The sequence below is a fragment of the Ascaphus truei genome, chromosome 1 (assembly GCF_040206685.1).
Source record: "Ascaphus truei isolate aAscTru1 chromosome 1, aAscTru1.hap1, whole genome shotgun sequence".
Taxonomy (NCBI): Eukaryota; Metazoa; Chordata; class Amphibia; order Anura; family Ascaphidae; genus Ascaphus; species Ascaphus truei.
In genome coordinates, this window is record NC_134483.1 from 371317664 (window position 1) to 371344062 (window position 26399).

At 42.2% G+C, this 26399-nt stretch overlaps 1 protein-coding gene across 2 annotated transcripts in view; it reads left to right on the top strand.

Annotated features, from left to right (window-relative positions):
• LOC142501025 (EF-hand calcium-binding domain-containing protein 6-like) overlaps positions 1-26399 on the top strand; it is a 153806-nt gene that overhangs the window by 27437 nt on the left and 99970 nt on the right. For both annotated transcript variants that reach the window (XM_075610271.1, XM_075610279.1), the window contains exons 5-12: positions 2383-2460; positions 3173-3349; positions 6714-6851; positions 7639-7739; positions 8838-8980; positions 12820-13016; positions 22688-22795; positions 25075-25140. In XM_075610271.1, coding sequence (XP_075466386.1) covers positions 2383-2460; positions 3173-3349; positions 6714-6851; positions 7639-7739; positions 8838-8980; positions 12820-13016; positions 22688-22795; positions 25075-25140 — 1008 coding nt within the window. The remainder of the gene's footprint in view (positions 1-2382; positions 2461-3172; positions 3350-6713; positions 6852-7638; positions 7740-8837; positions 8981-12819; positions 13017-22687; positions 22796-25074; positions 25141-26399) is intronic.

A 26399-nucleotide genomic window follows, 5' to 3' on the forward strand; every position in this document is an offset into this window, starting at 1 on the left:
TTTTATTATGTCACAAAAATTTCGCCGATTAATACATGGAGAACGGATTGACTGACAGCTATACAGTTCTTTAGGTAAATAGAGATTGCCCACATGAAGCTATTAAAGTAAAAAAATAAATTAAAAAAAAAAAAAAAAAAAAGACTGAACTGCAGCTTTAAGATCTGCAGATGATCTGCTAATAGCATGGTTTATACAGGAGGCAAATTTGAGAGACTGGTAAATTGTTCCAGCGGTGAGATGTAAGAGAAGGAAGAGCAACCATATTCACCTTGGAACCTTGGAACCATAAGCAGGTGATCTAAGGAGATAAGTGCTGTGTACAGTAGGGGTGGAAATCTGCTCAGATAATTGGGTAACTTGTCCAGAAAGTATTTGCAGGTAAGACAGGAAAGATGTACACATGCGTCGGGACTCGAGGGATAGCCAACCTACTCCAATTAACATATCACAATGCCGGGTGTGGGAGTTACATAGTAAGACAAAATGGCATATTGAGTTGTAAAGAATGCCAAGTTTGCTGAGGGGAATTTAGGGTGCTGTATCAAACACTACATCCTGATAGTCAATAATTGGCATGAGAATCTTCTCTGCAATGCACTTTCGGACCAAGCAGCGGAGGCGGGATTTATTTCCATAAATACACCCTGTTTGGAATAGATTTTGAATGTCAGTTTGTCAATATGCAAGCCACATGTTACATTGGAGTCAAGCCACATACCGAAATATTAAGAGTTAGTAACTGAGGAAATATTGGTGTTAGAGCTGGTTCTGATCAGTAGCTCTGTCATGGGAAGCTTTAGAAGTTTAGCCTAAGTACTATAGTTACTGTTTTGGCAGTACTGTATTCCCACAGGAGAGAAGGTGGGTAACGGAATGTGAGAGGTAGAAACACAGGATGCAATAAAGACAGGGGAGGGGGGAGAGAGGGAAAGGAGGGGGGCAAGTATGAGATAAAGAATATTGATAGTAAAGAACAGAGCATGAGCAAAAAAGAGGAACGTAGAAGAAAAGAGATGTATGGATGAATGGCACAAGTACAGAGGAAGGAGGTGACAAAGAGTAGAGGTGTTCGAGGGATAATATTAAAGTGTGTACAATGGAGAGAAAAAACCCATACAAGAAGGAGATGTGGCATATTGGAACAGGAGAAGAGGGCACAGACAGACAAGCAAGGAGAGAGAGAGAACACACAGCAAGAGGGGGTAGGGAGGAGTGCTATGGGAATTGGAGGGAGAGGGAACAAATCGCAGGGGAGAAAATACACGAATTCTACATGGGGGAGAGAAAAGGCAACACAGTGAGGCACAGAGCAGAGGGAGAAAATGTGGTACAGAGAATGAGAAGGGTAACAGGGTGTGAAACTGACTAAGAAAAAAGGAAATTCAAACAGGGAAAAAACCAGCGCACCGGCAAAGTGGGTCCCAAGCCAAGATAATAAAAAGTCTTCTTTATTGATCCATCTAAAAGTGGAGGTTTAACACCCTCCTACGCATTTCCTACTTGATAAAGTGTATGTTTACACGAAACGCGTAGGAGGGTGTTAAACCTCCACTATTAGATGGATCAATAAAGAAGACATTTTATTATCTTGGCCTGGGACCCACTTTGGCGGCGCGCTGTTTTTTCACTGTTTGAATTGCCTTCTGAGACCAGCATCTCCTTACCAGGCTGCACGCCTTTACAGGACATTGGCAAAGGGGATTTGTGAGTATTATGCATTATTGTGTGCTTATTGTGAGTCCAGGAGCAATCCCAATGAGGGCTTGACTTGGGTTAGTTCATTCTGACCCATTTCTTGCCCTTCAGGGATCATTGGCTCTTCTGGGGACTTTACCTCAAAAAAAAATTTTCACATACCCTCATGTCCGTTATTGCTTATTTGTCAATACAACTATACAAGGGATCAAGCGTTGAGCGCCTTTATCACTTCAATTGTTATTAAGAAAAAAGGAAGATACACAATGAGATAAAGGTAATGGTGCATAAAATAAAATAAATAGTTGTCCCATAACTTTTAACATGCATTATGCCTTTATGACATTTTTGCATATAACTCTTAGGCATTACTCGCGAATATCTGAATTTCTTGACAAAGGTGAAAAAATATTTGGGAAGCAAACCTGTGAGACATTCACACGTCCCTAGAAACAACGAAGGAATCCGTCATATATTTAGTTTGAATAGGCGTTGGGAAATCTCACAAGTATTTCTATGAGTTGTGCAATTTTTTTTAAGATGTACAACTTAATTTGTGTGAACTTGAAAATGTATACAAACTGCTATTCTCATACTGATTTCCAGAGATGTTAAGATTTTCCATAAATATTGCCAGCTATACATAGGACAAAATATCTGTGATTGTTCCTTGATGTTTTCCAGAGATGTGCTGCTAATGATGTTGATGAAATTTCTTGGGAGACTTATAAGCTCCAAGCAGTATCAGCAACTTCTTCTAAGGTATGTACCCCGAAAATCATTGCTAAGGGGTTACCGTCCCTAGCAAAATCACACATGCAGCATATTACAGCACATGACATGCCATTTACCAGCCACAATACATCTTGCCCTTTTACCTTCTAGTGGCTATGGAGTGAAGCGTGCAGCAATAAATAATTGCTATTTAAACAGGTCATATATGTCAATGAAATATAAAATGCATGGAATGCAAATTAAGTTCATATCTCCCAAATGTAGTTGTACATTTATGTTATTTAAAAAAAAATAATATATATATATATATATATATATAAATATATATATATATATATATATATATATATATATATATATATATATTTATATATTTATATATATATATATATATATATATATAATGTCGCCATGTATGTACTGTATAGGTAAAGAGAGTGTTACAGTATGAGAGAACAGGTTACATAACATTCAGGTGTATACAATCTACAAACAAATCAAATACACAACATTGCTGAATCTGTTAACTATAGAAGAACAGAGAACGGCATTTTTATATCATCTATCGGCATATTTTGTGGGAAGTGTAATTTCATATAACTTATATTTTTCTCTAGTAAATATGTTCGAAGTATTTGGGATTTCAGCCCAATATATTCTTTATATCAAAAGGCTTGGAATATAAAAGTCCACAGTGCGAGATGCCCAATCATGTTTCCCTGTTTATTGGCGGCGGTAGGCTTAAACTGCATGAAAAGACCATAATAAAGTTTGAAGAATTGTATGCAGCCGTAAGGGATCCTGTACCTTCAGGACGTCCGACCTGGCTGGATCCCATCAATAGGCGAGCAGACGATAAAACCTGGATGACTGCATCCCAGGTGCATACACAGCTCAAAGAGAAGTCCAAACAAAGGTACAACTACAGCAGCGCCTTTCACTAACTCACTTTACGCAGAATACAAACATAATGTAAAAAGAGAGCAAACGGTGTGTCAGTTGACCAATTATTTCATTATTTATCATTGAAAAAATGCAATGGTGGAAGACACACACACACACACGCACGCACGCACGCACGCACACACACACACACACACACAAAGAATCCGCAGCACTGAGGTCCTCCTGGTCCTTTATCTAGCCCCTCCATTTTTTCTTGTATTCACCCTTGATGCTAGTGAGATGAATTAAACCTTTTTCATATTTGATACTAACTAGTGAGCGAGTGCTGCGGATTCTTCGTTTTTTTGTTCTATCTATTTTCGTAGCTGGATGGTGATCCTGGCTGCACTGCAAGCGCCCTGACTGTAAAGATAAGTGATTTGTCCTGCGTTTACCCATTTTGAGTGCCCTGAACATTCTGTGTTGTGTGTCTATCTATCTATCTACCTACCTATCTATCTATCTATCTATCTACCTACCTACCTATCTATCTATCCTTAGTTAAGTTATGGTGGGTAAAAAATAGTGACAAAAACCCTCCACAGCAAAGCATATAGCAAATGGAAATATTACTGTATCCTCATTTGCATGTCTTAGACAGGTCTGCAACCCCGCCTTTCACCATTATCACCCAGCATACAGTGTATATATATATATATATATATATATATATATATATATATATATATATATATATATATATATATATATATATATATATATATACATATATATACATACATACAGTATATATACTGTATACTGTAAATATAAGGTAGATATATAGATATATCCAAAAGACAAAATAGACGGCAAAGATGTGTAGAGGTATCAAATGTAAAACAATTTTATTAAAACAGGGCAAGCAAATACCCAGATGTATTGATATATTACGAAGATAAAAGACAACTGTAATAAACAATGTATACAATGTATAAGAAACAAATGTTGCCAATCACAAGCCGTAATTCAGCGAGGAGAGTCGATGTTTGCTGAGGCAGGACTGCTATGTAGTAGGAGAAGTGGCAGACGAATGTTCAGGTACAGACCACAAAGCCCAAAATACTGAGGTGCCCATGTACAGTCCCATCAAGAGGAAACAGTATGGAGGTTTAAAGCTCCCGTTTCATGTGGGCCACTAGGAGCTTCCTATTGGCCCGTGTGACGCAGGAGCTATAAACTTCCACTAGATCCCGGCAGCACATCCGGAGGTAAGTGCCTCGGGAAGCATGGGGTCCCCGGAGCGGAAATTAAAGCGGTTCAGCTCCGGAGACCCCCTGCTTCCCACATAGGGGATTTTAGTTTCCCCCCAGGGAATGCTCCTTTAAGCACTCTTCTTGTGCCATTTTTTTTTAAAGTAACATTGTTATTATTATTACTACCATATTAGTAATAAACCATATTACAGTAATAAACATAAGCAATAGATGCAATGGCTGTCGTGTTGCCACTCTGGGGATGTTGTTTATAGTACAGGAAGTTCCATGTGTCAGACATCAGTGTAATTCACAGCTTTGAGCCCTCTGTAGATGTCAGGAAGATACAATGTAACTACATTATCTAACAGCATAGATACTTCTAGCACCATGATACATCAATATGGATATGTTATATTAAAATCACACTTTTATCATACACCCCCTTCTCCTGTTACTCAATGGTCCCTGTCACAGGCATTGGCACAAGAAGTGATATTTGGAAAGGAAAGAAATGCAGAACACTGAACATGGCAGCACACACAGGAAAACCATGAAGGCCATTACTTGCTATAGACTTAGCTTCATTATTTTATTGTACTTAGACATTTCTTGATATTTTAACAACACCTTGCTCCAGGGTTCTCCAGCCTGTTCTGCAAAGAGGACAGATCAGAAAACATTTCGGAGTTAAAGGGCTACTAGCATATTGCAATGTAATTTTCAATACATTAAAAAATGTTCACATATATTTAAACTTTTTGCAAGCATTTGTAACTTCTGCACCATATATATTTACATTACCTATATTTACAAGTGAGCTTTAGTGTAAATCTCTTTTCATATGAGTTGCTTGGGCAGCAGAGAGTCTGAGGGCCAAAGCAAGGCCCCTCGTGGGCAGCAATTTAGACCAGGGTCTACTTAAAAAGGATAGGCAACAGAGCGTTGTCAATAATGGAACTTTTTTAGTTTGGTTTAAACTGTGAGTGGAATACCTTAAGGATCGATACTGGGGCCCCTCCTTTTTAACTGTTTATTAATGACCTTGAGGTTGGCATAAAGAGCAAAGTCTCCATCTTTGCTGATTACACGAAATTGTGTGAGGTAATAGAATCAGAGCAGGATGTAATTTCTCTCCAGAAGAACTTGGAGAGATTGGAATCTTGGGCAGGTAAGTGGCAGATAAGGTTTAATACAGATACATGTGAGGTTATGCATTTGCAAACAAGAATAATCAGGTGACTTACAAATTAAATGGGTATAAGTTAGGTCAATCCTTGATGGAGAAGGATTTAGGAGTGCGTGTAGACAGTAGGCTTAGCAATAACGCACAATGTTAGGCAGTAGCTACAAAGGCAAATATGATCTTATCTTGCATTAAACGGGGAATGGATGGAAGAGAAGTATGCATAATTATGCCAATGTATAAAGCATTAGTAAGACCACATCTTGAAAATGGAGTACACTTTTGGGCTCACACCATAAAAAAAAGACATTATGGAACTAGAAAAATAGCAGAGACGAGATACCAAAATAAAAAAGGTGATGGAAAATCTGACTTATGAGGAGAGGCTGGCTAAATTAGATTTGTTTAAATTAGAAAATGGGATATGATTACTATATACAAATATATTCAGGGTCAATACAAGGAGCTTTCAAAATAACTATTCAGCCCACGGGCAGTACAAACCACAATCAGATCATCCCCTAAGGTTGGAGGAAAGGAGATTTCCCCAGCAACAAAGGAAAGGGTTCTTTACAGCAAGGGCAGTCAAAATGTGGTATTCATTACCCATGGAGACTGTGATGGCAGATACAATAGATTTGTTCAAGAACAGGTTGGATATCTGGAAAGGAAAGGTACACATGGATATAAAATGTGCAAATATGGGAATGATGTTGATCCAGGGAGAAATCTGATTGCCAATATTGGAGCCAGGATAATGTTTCATGGGAGGGGGTGGGGGAGGGGGGGGGGCTTGTTTGCCTTCCTCTGGATCAAAATACTGTAAATACAAATATAGGATAAGTATCTGTCATCTACATTTAACGTAGGTTGAACTTCATGGACATATGTCTTTTTATAACCTCATCTACTATGCAACTATGTAAAACTAGTTTCTCATTCATCAAAACTAGATTCCTGGAGCTTGCTGACCTAATATCGCAGAAGAACCCAGATGGTGATGCAAGGATTTTACCTCCTGAGTTCAGACACATGCTAGTGCAACTTGGCTTTCAAATGGAAGACGAGGAGTTTGATAAGCTTTGGAAAAGGTAATGTTCACTTTTGTAATCACTTCTCTAATGATCTCACTAGCAGTGTTGCAGATAGTGCAGCAAAGAAGACAAGCTGGCATTTTTTATTTTATTTTAAATATAAATGTATTTGTGAAAGAACAATAGTATAGTATTTGCACTCAATAATGTTCCACTGGGTGTAGGTATGTTCCAATATTATGTACACATTTGTGGGGGTTTTATTCATTTTTTATTATATTCTTCCTACTGATGTTGATAATGCCTTTCTTTTGCTAACTAGTGCTCTGCTCTGAATTGATTTTTTTTAATAACCAAAGTATAATTCTGACTTGGCAAGCAGTATTTCCAATGCAGTTCTAGGTAATTTAAAAAGAAGTGGCTTAAACCCCTTAAACACCCCCCCCCCCCAAAAAAAAATAATAATTCTACAATTATGTAACATTGGAGTGGAGCTCCTTAGACCCTTTTTTTCTAGAAGGGGAGAGCCTTTTTAAAATAAATCCCTTTTATTTAAAAAGAAAATTAAGCCATCGGTTATACTGTATGTCCACACTTGAACCACTGTTAATAAGTCATTGTCCTCTTTTGCCAAGTGACAAACTTCTCCGGAAACATATTCACAGACACAATGCCAGATTCTATCCCATCACACTGTAACAAATTGGAAAGTTCCCTTAATTGATGTGCAGGAGTCCAGTAGCTCATTCCCTGCGAGTGCAGCTCTTGTTTCTTAACAGCAGAGTAATCACCCAGGAAGCAGTTTGTACCGCAGGCCAATTTCTTTCCACTCGCCCACTCACAGGTATGAGGTGGGAGGAACAGGAGTGCTGAAGGGAGAGTCATTGTTAAAAAGGCTTGGAAATGAAATTCAGAACCAGTCTTTAAGTCATGCGGAAATTAAGGGTAAGAAAAAAGAACTTCATACCATATCAATATTAGAGATGTGTGATTTTTCCCCCCCTCTGAATTTCGCAAATCAGATGACAACTGCTTATATTGTTAAGTGAAAAATGTCACTGAAATGACAAACGATTCAGCAAGCAGTAAATGTCAACGGTGCCTTTATCTACTGCTATTTTCACAAAAATGCTGTCAAAACTCAGAAAATGTTATGGTAATCTGGAGAAAATGTTACACTTAAGTCTATTTCCGTGCCTTGCAGAGCAATGTGCACTTTTGCAAACAAATTGGGATAAGATGAAAATTGTTTAGGGAAACTGCAAAAAAAAATTCACAAAGCAACTTTAATCAATAGCACAGTCCAATATCACACACAAACATTCATCCAGGCACAGTCAAGTAGGACCATGCTTCAAATTTTTAATAGAAAACAGGATTTATTTTAAAACCCCATTGTATAATATTAATATAACAAACACTTTTTTAAAGTAGTGTACAAAGAGGTCTGTTACCATGTTTCATATGACAGTGCTCTGCTCACATGAGGCACAGGACCACTCCTTTGCATGTGGAAGTTCTTCTCATGCCCTGAAAGCAGCTGTTGGACTCTGTTTCCTGCTTAGGGTTAGGGACTTTCTCCCATCACTCACTTTTTTTGTTTTTCAACAGAGGTTCCTAGGAAACCTTGGGCATCCCTATAGGGTTCCCTGCAATTTTCAGGTAATTTTAAAATAGTACCAAATACAGAAGCATTTACAATGTATCTGATCCCAGATGTGCTATTAGAGAGGGTTGGGGTTCCTCACAATGTATTTGATCTAAGAAGCGCTATAAGAGAGGGTTGGGGTTCATTACAATGTATCTAACCTCAGGCGTGCTATTATTGAGGGTTGGGGTTCCTTACAATGCATCTGATCTCAGATTTTCCTATTAAAATGAGATGGTTCCTTAACAACAACAAAAAGTTGAAAACCACTGCACTAGTTACAGTACCAGCCACGGTATCCGACTGCACACTAGATGGGGGCGACCCAGAGAGGAAATGTAGTTTCGATTATCTGCAAAGCAGGTTTCTTAACCCATTCCTTTAAACATTTCAAGGGCAATCTAGAGAAATGTCAAAGACTGAATTGGAACGTAAGGCGTCGCTCAGCATTGAGAAATGGCTGAAAGATAAATTCAGAGAAGGTTTTCAGAGCATGAAAGAAGAATTTGAAAAGCATGATCCACAGAAAATTGGCAAGGTAAGCAAAGTTTAATTACTTTTAATTGTTTTGTAACATCAAATGGAAACCAAAATGTACTGTTTTTTTTGATGTGCCTCAGTGATCTGCCAGTAAACGTATTGAGTCTTAGGGGCTTATTCACTAAACTTCGATAAGTGCATTATTGCACTACAAATGCCCTTTTAGTACGATATTGCATGTGTAGCTATTCACAAAGCTTCGATAACAGGGCAATATCGCACTAAAAGGTTTTTTTACCGAGCTATAACAAACTCTGGTCATAACAAGCCGTGTGGTAGCTGAAAAAAATTCCAAACTCACATTTTTTGCCAGCAACTGCTATTCACAAAACTCCGCTATGCATATCGTAAAACTTGCATTAGTTTCTCACCAGCTAAAGGGTGGCGAGATCAGATTTGCGATATGCATAACAAGGAGTTATTTTTACTGCATAGAATTGATACCAGGGGCATTCAAAGTTAACCCCTTCATTACCATAGCGGTTACAACCGCTAAGGTAATGAAGGGTTAACCCCTCACGGTACCCTCCCACAAGGCCTAACACCATCCTCGGGCAACTACAAGCTTCGCCCACCACCTCTACCAACACCACCACACCGGAATGGGTAAAGGTGCTATTAGCCAAAGATAGCCAAAGCTATACCCAGAAAGGGGTATAGATAAGCACATTGGCAGTCAATGGACAACCTAAAAAAAATTCACAATGAACTAACATACAGTCAATGTGTTTCTTACCTTTGCTGTCTTCACCACTGTCCTACTCCGGCACCATTTCTTGACCCTCGGCGCAATGCTCCTCAACAGCCGATGTGAAGAAGTCTATGATCATATGCTGATTGAACAGACGTCTCCGGTAAGTTCTTTCCTTCTTTCTTTTCTTCTGTGTTCTCTGCTGTATAATCCAAAAGGCATCACATGGTATATCTTCCTATCCGAGTGCTTAGTGTACAATGTGATGGCTGCCATTTTCCCCCCTGAAGTGACGTCATCTTAAAGGGAGGGAAGCATATACTACCTGACTTGCTGGCTTTCCTCCCTTTTTCATGATGTCACATCCTCAAAACAATGGACCATGTCACATGGTGCACTAGCTATTCAGATTAGAGGGGTACCATTTTACATTCAAATGTGATGTCACAGGCCTTATATAAGGCCTGTTCCGTCTCACTTGACAGCAAGAAAACGTCGGGGCAACATCTCCGGCACTTTTTGGATTATACAGCAGAGAAGACAGAAGAACAGAAAGAAGTAAATAATTTACCAGAGATATCTCTTCAATCAAAATATTATCATGGACTTCTTCCCAGCGGCTGTTGATGGTTAGGTTGCCAGAGTAGGACGGGGGTGAATACAGCAAAGGTAAGAAACACATTAATTGTATGTTATTTAATTGTGTATTTTTTGGGGTTTCCCATTGACTGCCAAGGTGCTTATCTATGTCCCTTTCTGTGTATAGATAAGCACAGTGACAATCAATGCATTTTTAGGCAAATGTTTGTTTTTATTTCATTGTAATGGATTATATTTTTTGTTATGCATTTTATTTTGTGGCTCTTTTTTGTTAGCTTGCCCATTCATTGCCATTGTGGCAATCCATGCTAATATTGGGGGCATGGTTTACTACTGTGCCAATCAATGGGTAGAGACGGTGGGGGGTGGGTGTAGTTGCCCCGGGGAGGGTTGTTAGGCCTCCCGTGTGGATGGTGGGGGAGATGGGTTAACCCCTCAATTACTATAGCGGTTACTAACTGCTAAGTTGATTAGTGGGTTCATGGCAAGTAGTTTGCTTTTTATTGTAATGTTGCTGTTCACGGAGGACAGAGAGGATGTGTAAGACTAGGACGGCCTTCATCCTGGCAGGGGTAAGTCCAACTTTAATTTACTTTATGCTGGCTGGGTAATATTTTATTTTTAATGGGCAAATGCGCTATTATCCAGATCTGGATAATAGTAATTTTGCCCATTATTGTACTGTATCTGTTGGGGGGTGGAGGGGTTGTTGGGGGTAAACGGGGTGGGCAGTAGAGTTGTTGTATTTTAATGTTTATTGCAGGTAGAAGGGGTGGGTGAGGCGGATACTTGGCACAGGGTGGGTGGTTAGGCCTACGGGGTGAGTAGTGGGAGGAGTTAACTCCTTCATTACCATAGCGGTTACCACCGCTATGGTAATGGAGGGGTTAATTCTGCCCGCAACCTTACCGGTAGGCCTAACAACCCACCCTGGGCCATGTACGCCCTTCGCCCACCCCCTCTACTCCCAATAAACCAGATTCTGTGGCTTAACCCCTTCATTGCCGTAGCGGCAAGCCGATTAGGTAATTCAACTGTTTTTAATGTAAATTTTAATAACACAATATTGAAGCAAGGGGTCTCCCGAGCAGAACCTCACTTATTTCAGCCTCGGGACCACCTGCTTCCCAAGTTACAGGCCCCAGCATGGGGTGCCGGTATCTCCCTGTATTGTTTAAATATCAGCTCAGGAGACCCCCGGCTACAATATTCTGTTAACAATTATATTCAAATTGCACGATCACCTATAAGAGCCGTGCACAGAGATGCAACTGTCTCTGTGCAGCTCTTCCGGGCTGCAGTTTAAGCAAACAAAACTCATGCGATAAGTCTTGAAAAAAAAAAAAAACTAGTGCGATGTTGCATTTTTTTATCGAACTTCTGTTACTATAGTAACTTAATATATTAAATAAGGACAGAGACTGTGAGAATCTAGTAACTTTGTTGTAGGAACATGGAACAATGTAGAGGAATGCAAAGGAGCATGTTTTGTTGAGTGAGGCTTATGACCCTCTACTACGTTTCTGTACAGAATTGGCTATCGGAAATGTCCCTAAAATAGGAGTGGCCAACTCCTTAGAATGACTGAGCCACTGATTGAGCCATCTGTGCTGAAGCAGGGATATCCTGAAAACATGACCTGTTGGTGGACCTTGTGGACTGGTAGTTGGCCGCCCCTATTCTAGGGACGTTCATAACGACAAAAAAAAAGAAACATACCAATAACTTCAGCATCTTTTGGAATTTCTGAACAAATAGATCAGATTTTGCATGGTGAACGAGGCTGCATGATGATAGGAGGGTACCTCTAATTGCAATGAGGAAGAGATTTCTGCTTCCTGATTTAAAACAGAGTGAAGAATGCTGTAGATGGAAGGAGCAGGGATGAGAATAAGAGAGAAAGGGGAATGAGAGTTGAGTAAATGAGGTGAGTCTGTCCAGCTAAGGAGTCAGGAATGTTTAATGAAGAACACATCTGGTATAGCATCTCAGGGACAGATAGTTCTTATGACGCCTGTGGTACCTCGCTGATGAGAATTAATAAGTGCATGCTTTCAAATAAGTACAAGTGACACTGTAAAATGTGGCTTCAATGTTAAGAAAATGGACCGATCATTTTAACTGGCCCTGACATAATGACACCTAAGGGGTCACTACTAGATATACCAGTAGTTTTCAACTTAAGTATTTATTTGACATTTATTCTGACTTTGTGGAACTCCAGCCCACGTATCCCTTGGTCATATTAATAACATAATAGCATAACGTTTAATAACATTTTTTTGTAAATTAAAATATTAAGAAATACAGCAAATGTAAAAAATAATTATTCTGAATGAGTACAAATCTGCCGTCACTAAATTATGAGGACCAAAATGTTGGGATATGCGAGAATAATGAGTCTTTTAACCTACCTGAGCGCCCTTTCTGGATTGTGCTTTGGAATTACCATATGGAATTTGCTGTGAAACACAACCAGGTGTGATCTTTTCTGCCCCTAAAATGCTGGATTATTTAAAGTATTGCTTCCTGTTTTTTTTATATAGGTACAGAAGGATGATTTTCTTGCAGTCTTGATGAAGTTTGACCTAAAACTTAAAACAGAACATTTTAACCTTTTCCTGGCAAGATGTGGTCTAGTAAACAGTCTGTCAGGAATCAGCTACATGGACCTGTTAAGAAAGTTTCAAGACCGCAGTGATAAAGGAATCACACATCAGATACTGTCCAACCCCAATCACAGGTGAGGACAAAATAAGTACAGTATAGTGCACACACGTCTGACACATCCATTTAATCTTTAGTTACTTCTGTACAACAAAAAAGACACTTGTGGGGTGCTCAAAAACACATGGTAGATAATGCTTAAATAGCTTAGAATTAAACAAATCCTTCAATGGTGTACCCTTCCAGTAATAGGATATAGATGCACTAGAGTCTCAAACACACAATTTATTAACTGGAAAAAATCTCACTATGCACTGCGGTGAAAATTTAACTCACTCTGGTGTCCAGAAAAATATACATCAATGAATAAGAAATAATAGACTCACATATAGGTGCACTGTCTTGAAGTTAGGTTCCACTTGTCCTGGGGTACTTGGTGTGCATCCTCTTGAGATTGGCAACAGAGAGAAACGGAGAAAAAGGCAGAGCACTACATCTAGCTGCTAGGGTGTGTTTTGTGGATGTAGAGGGGGGCAGCTGTCTGTTTTGTTGGTGTGTGTGTCTGCAGTGTGTTTCGTGGGTGTAGAGGGGGCTGCAGTGGGTGTAGAGGATGGCAGAGGGCTGCAGAGTGTGTTTTGATGTGTGTGTGCCTGTAGTTTTGTGGGTTTACAGGGGGCTGCAGTGTGTGTTTATGGGTGTAGAGGGGGGCTACTGTGTGTGTTGTGTGTGCGTGTTTTGTGAGTGTAGAGGGTTCAGTGCAGTGCAGTGTGTTTTGTGGGTGTAGAGGAGGGGGGCTGCAGAGTGTGTAGGTAGGGTGGGCTGCAGAGTGTTTATGTGTATATAGAGGGGGGGTTGCAGATTGTGTTTGTGTGTATAGAGGGAGCTGCAGTGTGTGCGTATAGAGGAGGGGGGGGGGGCGCTGCAGAGTGTATGTACAATTTCCTTTGAATAAACTTGCAGTAAAAGCAAAAGAATGTAGACAATCATGCTGATAAAAATCAATATGACTACAAAAATGGCTATTTTTTAATGAATATGGAATTACCCAGTATACCGAGGCTGCTAACAGGTAGTGCACACACTTTATGGCAACTTGATTGAAGAGAGACCCAGCAATGATTAATGAAACAATAAGCCTCCGGCATTGAAAACAGGGAGTTGGGTAATAGTAAGCCGGATAGAGGTACAGGGGGACACCTCCCTAAGGGGCGCCCCCAAGTAAATCACAGCCCGGCACTAACCGCCTCAATAATCTCCCTGAAATACCGCGTGGAGGTTAGGAGTACTCACGAAAAAGCCGTCCCTGTTGGTGCAGGGAATTCTGCAGCGGCTTCCTCCTCTGGTGTAGCTGGCGTCAGCGTGCTCCTCCGGAAATGATGACACAGGAAGAAGGGGGTAGGATGGTCCGTGGTTCACAGCAACTTCAGCAGCCAACGCATGGATGTCTAAAAAAACTTTATTGATCGCTAGCAGCAAACATCAGGCAACCACTCTAACATGTTTCGTCCAGGCTATGGACTTTTTCAAAGAGTGCTGATAGTGTATGGCAGCCAAATAGATATAGGGAGTGGTGAGTGTATGCCACCAATAGAAACAGGGAACATATTTAAACCTCACCTGTGGTAGATTAATCATTAAAGTGGATAACTATCCCCCAACAATCCCCATAGCAATGGCTGCACAACAAGGTATTTACAACATACACATGAAAAATCTTAAAAACAAAACAGAACATATAATGGATAAATTTAAAAACACAACTACTGATGTTTTAAGTTACCAGCATCATTATTATTATATAAAGCTATATCAATTAATGGAAGTATACAGATGTATAACAAAGGATTTCATATATCTAGTACTTATAAAATCTTTTCAGTACTTATAAAGCATTTTCAGTATCAAGATTCACTTTAAAGGGATATAAACATTTTATCAATTTATTCACATAATTCATATCCATGAATACAGTGGCAACCGCATGACAGACAGTAACTTAATATGTCACCTCCCAGATCACAATGTAATTGGGTGAACACTGTGAACCCACCCCAAAACTTAGCCATTACCCCATCAGGAAGTGTTTCAGTTCCCACTCCTGATTGATGCCGGCCGGATGGAGTGTGTTCAGAGTGTACACCCAATACAGTTCTGTTTTGTTTTTAAGATTTTTCATGTGTATGTTGTAAATACCTTGTTGTGCAGCCATTGCTATGGGGATTGTTGGGGGATAGTTATCCACTTTAATGATTAATCTACCACAGGTGAGGTTTAAATATGTTCCCTGTTTCTATTGGTGGCATACACTCACCACTCCCTATATCTATTTGGCTGCCATACACTATCAGCACTCTTTGAAAAAGTCCATAGCCTGGACGAAACATGTTAGAGTGGTTGCCTGATGTTTGCTGCTAGCGATCAATAAAGTTTTTTTTTTTTAGACATCCATGCGTTGGCTGCTGAAGTTGCTGTGAACCACGGACCATCCTACCCCCTTCTTATTTTTTAATGAAACCTGTAAAAAAAAAAAGAAAAGCCTACATTTAGCCTATAATAGTAATAATCCTGTCAGAACAGGGCATTACTGGCCAATAATGCCCTGGCTGGGTTAATGTCCCTCGGCTTCGCCTCAGACCTTCAACTCTTCCAGCCAGGGCATTATTGGCCAGTAATGCCCTGTTCTTCGGGAATTGTTACTTAAATAACGTTGTGAAATAACTCTGTTATTTAAATCATGCCTAACTGAGGCATTACACCTATTCAGACACAGCAAATATCCCTATTTCAGGGTCTATAAGGGATGAAGGCCAGTTTAGCTGTGACTTATGTAGCCAGGTCCCCCTTGTTCCCCCCTTACCTCCGATGCGGGTGCGGGGGAGGCTACTGCTGGGCTGCCGGGACTGCGGGCGGAGTAGGAGCCACCAGGTAGAGCCTGCAGGTGGACGACCGAGTCGCCGGAGCTCCGCGGCACACCCGACAGCGGGGGCTGCCATTTTGAGTATGATGCATGCGCGAGACGCGTGCGCTTGCGGAGACCTAGGGACTACAAGTCCCAGCAGCCTCAGGGGCTGCAGCACCACATGAGGGAACACAGCCAATAGGGCTGCGGTATCCCCAGCCAGAGCAAGAGATACATTTGGCACGCTCTGAGGACCACGCCAGTTGGAGCAGGGACGCAAGGGATATGGTAGTGTCTGGGTGCAGGTGGCTCCCAGACCAGGCCAGATTTCCCCCAGGTTCCTGCTAGGCCCCGACTCACCTCAGCTTGTGGGTGCTGCAAGGAAAGCCCATATATTGGGACTCTTCTCCAGTAGCATTCAGCTAGTTAGTCCGCCGGTGACGGACGCCACACGGTGACACACTCCAGCGGGAGCTCCCTCAGAGGCGGATGCCTTCATGGAAGGAGCAGATAGATCGCACCTCTGCCGTCCACGCTACAGATTGGCCTGGCCTGGCCTAAGACCAGGAAGGTATCTGCAAGTGCACCAACGGCCACACACAGGGGTAGCGCTACTCCTCACACACTTTGGGGGGGCCTGTCTTGTGGACTCCAGTTGTTAGGTGCCCAGAGCACCCTTATAACATTGGGGAACACTCACCGGGGTGTGGACCAAGTGGTGGTCGTACAGTGGGGGTACTGTGTGGGTACAGCCTTGTGTGGCCTTGTATATTATAGTGTTATCAGTTATATGCCAGTAAATATGTTATCCATACGGTGCGTATCCTTATTCGTTACTGGTGAGTTCCTTTTGAGGGGTTATCCTACTGCGTTAGGATCGCTCTCAGTTGGGGGCGCTCTATACCAACGAACGTGACCACCCCAGGCTCCCAGCGACGGAGGTTCAGGCCTCCTGTAAGCCACGCAGGTATCGGCAGCACAGGTAGTGTCCCTTATAAACGGGGAAAGGGGGCTACACTAAAATAACGTAACATTAAGTCCTGCATTATAATGAAGTTTAGTAAATAGAAAATGATATTGCAATGCCTCATTTGCATCTCATTATGACAAACATCTGTTATAGTTAAACACAATGCTTTTTACGGGAGAATGCATGACTTAACATTACATTATTTTCCATCGTGGATACAGGGTTACAGTTAACAGAACAATAACTTAAGTAGCCTAACAAAGCTTTAAGCAGCAATCCAGGTTTCATTAATTTTTTATTTTTTTATTACAGGATTGAAGCAGGGGGTGTCCGGAGCTGAGCTGTGCTCATTTCTGCTCCGGGGACCCCCTGCTTCCTGATATATTGCCTCCCTAGGGGGTGCCGGTATCTCTGCAGTCAGAGAAACTGTGCCTAACATCATGAAGGCGTTTAAATGCCACGCGGACCAATAGGACGCTGTGCATCTGGTGCGGCTTCCCATTGGCCCGTGTGACCGGGACCGTTAAACTCCACAGAAATACCGGCACAACCTATGAAGAGAAGTATCTCTGGAAGCAGGAGGCCCCCAGAGCTGACATCAACATGACTCGGCCCCGGGAGACCCCCTGTTCAATCCCGTAATAAAGAAATTATTTAAAAAATTAATTTAAATAATGAATCTGAATTACTGCTTTGATACATTCATGCACAATTTTAGTTCTTGTCTGAACTTCCCAATTAATCCACTAGGTGGCCCTAAAGACTGTGATATTAGTCTACTGAACATTTGGAGGGCTATAGCAAAATCTCTCAGCTACAAAACTGGGGCAAAAAAATAATAGACCAGATTTACTGTACAGTATTCAAGGAAACTATTTCTATTTTTTTTCGATGGTATTTATTCCTCTAATAAATCTGGTGCTACTTTTTGCCCCAATTTTGTAGCTAAGAGACTGTGATATATTTCTCCTTGAAGTGCTAACTCTTTGGAGTATGAATGGAGAATATATCAGTTGCTTTCTTCAGATACATTAATACCGCTTCCTCCACACTAATTGTAACTGTAACATTTGTACAAAGTTCTTTTCTCTGGCAGACAGGTCAGCATCACATTTCCAGCCAATGCATCGCTGTCTGGGGATGATGCAATGCAACAGATTGTACTCAATTACCTAAAGCAGCTCTATATGGTACTTAAGCAAATAAAAAATAAAACCCCTCCAAAACTCTATAAGTGATTCTGAATTTAAATAATTATTATTATTGTTCATTTGTAAAGCACCAATATATTCCACAGCGCGGTACCATGCGAGTACAGAGATCATTACATAAACAGAGTAACATACAAATACACATAAGGACAAACAAGATCAAACAGATACATGCAGGTAATGAGGCACCTGATTGGGAGAGCTTACATTCTATTAATGGGTAAAAAAAACAAGTCATCTGTGAAAATGTTTCAATGTTGAGAAATGGCCCCAGTTAAACAATACTGAGTGACTATATTCAGGTGCCAGTTTTACAGATTGATTAAAACATTAACTCTTTCAGACCTGGCGTACATCATCACGTACATTACTTTGTACTTCGATATAGCAAATAAAAATACCACTTGTGGTACATTTGCATGTCTCAGGAAGGTCTGCAGCCCTGTATATCCCCGTCATCTCTCAGCATACAGGGCTTCCACTGCAGCCAGGCATTCTGAGTGCAGGTAGCCCTCGCTATCCAACGTTTCACTTTACAGCGAATGGCTTATCCAACGCTTTACAATGCAACCCTACGGGCCGTTTTTTGACGCCGGAATGTGTTATCCAACGCTCACCGCCACTGATTAACATGGGACTCACTTTACAACGGTTTCACTATCCAACGCTACTTCCTGAACGGACTCTGTGCAAAGGAGCAAAGTGTGTCACTCTTTAATGCTTATCCATTTCAACATGGATGGCCGCATTACCCAGTATATATTTTTACATTTAAAGATGTAAACCAGGTTTGAAAGGGTTAATGTAACATAGCATTCATTAATGTTTATTTTATCATTTACTATGCATAAACAATCTGCTTACATTTAAAAGGGATTCTGCTTTACACAGGGGATGGTTGGGAGCTCATACTTGATACAGCAAAGAACACCGACGCAGGAAAGGGGACATTCTTTCACCAAACCTACAGCTTTTGCCAAATGTAAATGTCCAAGGAAAAAATGGAACTGACTTACTGGGCAATGCAACAGGCCATAGACACCTCTGGTCTGCAAAGTCACCACACTGTTTGTGTGCAATTAGTACTTTGTGTCATAGAAACACTGGAATGGAACTAACTTAAACCTTTGTGGCCAGGACCTGTGCAATGCTTTGCAGAGCTATATATATATATATATATATATATATATATATATATATATATATATATATATATATATTATTTTTTTTTTTTGCCATGAGCACACTTTTTTGAGCTCTTACAATTGTCATTTTACAATACTAGTTATTGTTGAATATTTTACATAACAGGTTTATATTTACTATAGCATACCATCTTAGCCAGATTCTTTTGCTTTGCACAACAAGGCACAGTCTTTCATTTCCCCATATATATGTATACTAGCTGAGAGACCCGGCGTTGCCCGTGAGTTACATGTAGCGCTAGGAAAAGGGGGGGGGAGAGGGGGGGAAAAGGAGGGGAGGGGGACGGGGGAAAAGGAGGGGAGGGGGGGTGGACAGGAGGGGGGGACTGTGGACAGGAGGGGGGGACAGTGGCCGGGGGAGGGGGGGCAGTGGCCGGGTGGGGGGGGGGACAGTGGAAAGGACAGTGGACAGGAGGGGATGGGAGGGGGGGGAGAGTGGACAGGAGGGGGGGGAGAGTGGACAGGGGGGACGACGACAGTGGAAAGGACAGTGGATAGGAGGGGATGGGAGGGGGGGAGAGTGGACAGGAGGGGGGAGAGTGGACAGGAGGGGGGGGGAGAGTGGACAGGAGGGGGGGAGAGTGGACAGGAGGGGGGGTGACAGTGGACAGGAGGGGGGGGTGACAGTGGACAGGAGGGGGGAGAGTGGACAGGAGGGGGGGTGACAGTGGACAGGAGGGGGGTTGGTTTGCTTTAAATTGACGGGTCCCTCCTCTCCACTCCCCCTGTATCTTTCTCCGCTCCTGACCCCCCCCACCCCTCCCCCATGTGTAGCTCCGATCCCCACTCTACAGTGTGTGAGACACAGTGTAACACACACACACACACGCACACAGACACACACACAGTGTCCCACACACACACTGTCACGCTGTGACACACACACACACACACACACACACACACACACACACACTCACACACTCACCTCTCCTTCTGGCCGCCGCCATGTTAGTTAGTCCGCGAGGGAGGAAGAGGTCCTTCCGTCCGCCGCCATCTTAGGTGCCGCGTGGCAGCGGTAGGCTGCCCTGGCCAATGCCTGTCCCCGCGCCAGGGAGGTGAGCGGGAGGTGAGTGGAGGGAGCGGGAGGTGAGTGGAGGCAGCGGCAGGCTGCCCTGCCCACTGCCTGTCCCCGCGCCGGGGAGGTGAGTGGAGCGGGAGGTGAGTGGAGGGAGCGGGAGGTGAGTGGAGGCAGCGGCAGGCTGCCCTGCCCACTGCCTGTCCCCGCGCCGGGGAGGTGAGTGGAGGGAGCGGGAGGTGAGTGGAGGGAGCGGGAGGTGAGTGGAGGCAGCGGCAGGCTGCCCTGCCCACTGCCTGTCCCCGCGCCGGGGAGGTGAGTGGAGCGGTAGGTGGGTGGAGGGAGCGGGAGGTGAGTGGAGGCAGCGGCAGGCTGCCCTGCCCACTGCCTGTCCCCGCGCCGGGGAGGGAGTTGAGCGGGAGGGAGGTGAGTGGAGAGGGAGGTGAGTGGAGCGGGAGGTGAATGGAGAGGGAGGTGAGTGTGATGGGGGGGGAGAGGACAGAGAGAGATGTGTGTGTGTGTGTGTGTCCCTGTGTGTCCCTGTGTGTCCTTTGGCCCGTCACTCCGCCTCATGCCAATGAGAGGTGTGCGGGGGCGGGCGGGCCAAGGGACCAATGAGATTGCCGCTAGGGACACAGGCCATGCAGACATACAGTGCTTTCAGAAATATATAGTAGATAATCAGCTATATTGCTGCACAATGGGAACTTTTGGTTTTGGTGCCAAAAAATGTCTTTTTGGTTTTGCCCAAGCTCAATTTGTTTGGATTTGTAATTTTTCCAAATATGGGAAAAACTCCAAACTACAGTAAGCAGGAAAATGCTTAAGTAGCATGCTTAAACCAAGTCTGAAATAAAAATAAAACAACATCTAAGAAAACAAAATAACATAACTGAACAACATAAAATAATACAACAAAGATATAGCCAGAAACACCTAGAGATTGGTACATGGCCTGATCTTCTGGTTCTAAATAATTAGTTGGGATTGGTGTTGGTCCTAAAAAGCCTTAAGGTTTGGGGGTTTTGGTTCTTGAATGTAATGCTCGTGAAGGTTCTGATTTCACACACCCCGTTTGCCCATCTCTACTACATTGTGAAATTCTTTAATAACTTTATTTTTTGGAGAACAACATTTTTTTAAAAGGGAAATGGACATCAGTATGCCATGGTCACTGCAACTCTGCATTATTTTATTTTTCTACATTTAGAGCAAGCTAGCAAAAAACTGCCCTTTACATTTCATTATACTTTTCTCAGTTAGTTATTTGGGTCTAAATATGCCACAATATTAGGCACATCTTAAATAATGACACTTGTGCTAAAATAGTAGATCTGCACATATTTGGCGGGGTGACTTCCCTTTATTACAACTGTAATACTGTATGTGTTGATGAGTGGAACCTATAGGTTGAAGTGTGGTGGATATTATTGACATACTTACAGTTCTAATGTCTTCGGAAAGAAAGATTTCCATAGCTGAAATATTCCACAGTCCACCTAACACACAGTAAAAATAGCTTGTCCTGCTGTTTAGCATGTTTAGAATTTCTTGGAATAAGTCACCGACCACTACTTTTTCAACAACTTCAACCATATATACATGCCATATATACTGTTACCAAATACTGTTCTTTTTTTTTTTTTTATAACTCACATTTTATTGTTTTTTTTCCCATTTTTTTTTAATACTTATCATGTTCCAACAACACATTTTCTGGCATATATCAAATTTTAACCCAACTACTTTGTACAAACATTGTAATTGACAATACACAGAACGAATAGACAGACTGACATATACATATACACACATTACAAGGGAAAGAACAACAAGGAATGGGGGGGAGGGGGGGGATGTATGGTGGTGTCTGAGGGTGAATCGTTCCCATCGTTCTTGAGGCCTATCTCTACTTTGTCTAATTGACTCCTCTTTTCTTGTGTCCTCTCTTTAACTCCCACAGTAATTAACCCTACCTGTCCTATCACTAAGTTATCTGAACTTTTTGTCATAGCAGAACGCATCTGATTTTATTAAAGCCCAACTAAATACTCTTCTGATGATCACTACATTCGGGAGTACACGGGATTTGCTTAGCATTTGGGGACCTATCAAAGCTGATGGGGCCAGATAGGCACCCAACCACTGGACAAGTCTTTATTCCCTCCCCACCCTTTGGGTCACTTACTGGGACAAGGAGGAAGGTGTCCTAATGAGCTGGTGAGAGCACATGGGTGCTGATGCAATCCATTTTGGGGTGTGACTTTTTTCGGGCTTGGCTGTGATGGAAGAACGAAAGCTGGGCCTCAGAATTAATTTAGGCACCATTTCACTCTTTGGCCCAACCATAGCTATGACACTGACTACAGTAATGCTTCAAAATAGCAACATAGGAACTCCCCCCACATAATGTGAGCCAATGGAATGTTTGCCTTTGCTTGCAGATTTCATCGGGAAGGTGCGATCAGTCCATTATCAACACTGACGGCAGTGGAAGCCGGAATGACTCATCTCTTCCAGTCCGATTTCCTGGCACTGCTGGCAATGTTTGAGTAAGTTTATAGATGTTACATTAACACCTTCGCTGCCTTAGTGATCTAACAGCCAGCAAAGCTCATTGTTGCAGAAAAGAGTGGCCCAGTAATTTGCTGGAAATACTTTTTCTATATTTCCAATATCAATATTTCTGAACGCAATGTTAAGATCAGCATTAATATTTGGGCGGAAGGAGTAGCTTAGTGTTAAAAATGCTGCCCTGGTGCCGCCAGTTTTGAATTTCAGTGTCAGTTCTCTTTGGCCTCTTTGACATGAAATAACTGATGTATTTGTTTCCACTAGAATTCAAAATGTTAGGTCGGTAGTCTTATTACTATTGCAAAATCAATTTGCTGCCTTATTTCGCAATTCGTCTTTCTTTTCTTTTTTTTTTATTATCTGTTTTTGAATTTTGGAGATATCAGTTGTTGAAAATGTTTCACGTTGGGAGGTTAAAATGGCCGATACCATTCACAAGCCTTAAAATGGTGGAGGTTGTCATGGTAACCGCTGATGCAGCTAAATAATAAACAGGTGAAAATTCAGCAACAACAAAAAAAGGAATAGGAAGAATCCGCACAACATGAACATCGGGGTATGTTATGACTTAAATTTTGTTTTTTGAGGGTTTGCTTCCTTAAGGTGGGGTGCACAAAGAGGGGGGTGTGACCCGCAGGGGGGCGCGCAACTATTTTTTTGGGGGGGGGGGGGGGGCGCCGGTTACAGAAGCCCAGCACTGAGAGCATGAAGCCACTGTAAACTTACTCGGCTTCAGTCACACCCCCCCCCCCACCCCCGGCAATGTGGCATCAAATGACGCCCGTTGAAAGGATACATGACGGCAGGTGATGCTGCGGGTCACGTGACGTCACATGACCCCTGTGCCGGTATGGGGTAACCAGGCTCTCAAATAAAGGTTAATCCCAGTTTGGTTACCCCTGATCCGTGTACAAGGGTCCAAGAGAGTTAGCTTTTGGGCCCAGTAACATTGTAACTTTCCAATGTATGACATGTAATAAAATTATTTTGCGAGTTTTTCCCTTTCTGGGCGTGCCAGTTAGCAGGGATTGCAAGGGTATGAGTTTCAACGGGGGTTTTGCAGAGGAATTTTTGTCAGAATGTGCCTAGTAGGTTGGGGTCCGGAGTTGTCGGTTCCCCCATAAAGGTAACCGGGAATCATGCCTTTGGGTGTAGGCGAATTTGTGCGAATAAACTTCAATTTAATTCATTACCTTGTTTTGCTCAATGAATGATCCTGGTAAAAAGGTGCAAATTGCCTGGTCCCCTGTGACAAACATGCAGCATCATTTGATGCCACATGAGAGGTAAGGGGGGGGGCGCAACCCAGGAGGAGAGCAGGCAGGGGGGTGCAGCGCAGGAAGTTTGCGCACCCCTGCCTTAAGGCACCTTCACCCGGCTCAATCAAATGGGCTTTATGGTGCTTTATGGCTTGCTAAATATGGCCCAGAGTGTGCTGCATACTTACAATCCTGATAACTGCAGTTTAAAGACTGTATGATTCTGTAGAGACATCAACAAACGTGGGGAGCCATTGTGAGACTTGTACTGTACATGGAATAAGCACAACTCAGGGGGGCTAGTGCAGGGGTGGGCAGCTCCAGTCCTCCAGGGCCACCAACAGTTCAGGTTTTCAGGATATCCCTGCTTCAGCACAGGTGGTTCAGTTAAAGATTGAGCCACTGATTGAGCCACCTGTGCTGAAGCAGGGATATCTGGAAAACCTGACCTGTGCAAACCCCTGGGCTAGGGAGGCATCTCAATGCACAGCAGCCTCTTTGACACAAATGGCACCATAAAGATGTCTGTGACTATTGACTTACTGTTATCAGCACAATGTGACGCCATCTTATTTCAGTGATGATTTAGGCCAGTGGATGATTCAATATGTGCCAAAGAGGCCGATCAGGCAGTTTTCAGCCGAAATCCCCTATTGAAGTCAGAATCAGCCACTTAATGTCATTATAAATGAATTCTTATGCAGTAGATCCATTCTTCGACCTTCAAAAGTTGGTAAAAAAATAAAATAAAGTTGTGCTTACAGTGCCAGTAGTAAATATGCTTTTGCTTACCTTGTAGACATACAGTACACGCTCAGTACTGTATCACATTGTATTTTATCATGATTACTTAACCTCTTCACCTATGTGGGATGTTTTGCCGGACATGGAGAGGTTTATTCTAACATTATTAGCAATGTTGATTGGTTACCAATGCTGGATTTCATCATTCTGTTTGTATATGTTAACAGTACTTATTCTTGTTTACTGTACTTTAGAAAAATTGATAAGTTCAAGAGAAATATCATAAGTCAACAAGAGTTCAGAGCAGCTATTGAAAGCAGGTACAGTATGTCTTATTTTTTTATGCAAAATGTAAAGTTGCATATGTATTCCTCTGTGTCATTAGTACTTCTTCTACTCACAACTCTGTTTTTTAAATAAAATGTCTCTGTAATATAATGTACTTTAAAAAAAATGAGTATCTACCTCAAAACTTGGCACACTTGTATAAATATGGACCTGCACAATTACACACACACAAACACACACACACACACACACACACACACACACACACACACACACACACACACACACACACACACACACACACACACACACACACACACACACACACACACACACACACACACACACACACACACACACACACATGCAGTTGCATACAAACACACACCTTGGAACACTTGGACTTTCTGACCATCACCTCATCTCATATACCTTCAATCATTCTTCTAACATATATTATACCTGTTCCCCTTGCTATTTTTTTAGACCTGTGTTCTATTGACCCTCAGCTCTGGTACAGTATTTGTCCTAAATTCCAATATCTATATATCTGTTCCTAGACCTATACACCTCTGCTTGGCACTGTCAAACGCACCTGCCCTTTGCTCCTCTGAACGCCGCTGAAGGAAATTCTGTACTCATGCTGATTTTCCCCTCTGTTTTAACTCTTCTTTCTCCATTGCTAAACAACCCACTTCTCCTTCCAATCAACACCTCCTTTTCAGTTCTCTTCCTCCTAACTCCCTTCCTTCTTTCTACCCCTCAAGCCTTTGCTGACCATTTAAAAGGCCTGGTAGATTCTATCCACCTGCTGTACATTCGTCTTGTATAATACTTCTGCCTAAACCTCTTCCTTCCACTCTTGACTCTTTCTGAATTGTTACAGAGGTGGAAATTTCTCAGTTACTTTCCCCCTTTCCCTCCCAATCCTATTCTCTCACACATTATCAGACCACTACCCTAGTCTCTACTCACCCATCTTAAACACCTCCCTGTCATCTGGCATTTCACACATCCTTCACGGATGCAGTTGTCACATCAATTCTCAAAAATGACACTCTAGACCCGACCATACTTGCCTTACTAACTACTACTGCCTTGTCTCCCTTCTGTCTACCGGATCCAAACTGCGTAAATGCCTGGTCTACCTCCACAACGCTCAGCTTTCTTAATTACCAAGACCTCCTAGACCCTCTGCAATCTAGTTTTCATACAGCTCACTAAACTGAAACTGCCCTTGCCAAAGTAGCCAAAAATATCCATGAGGTTAAATCGCAAGGTCATTCATCCC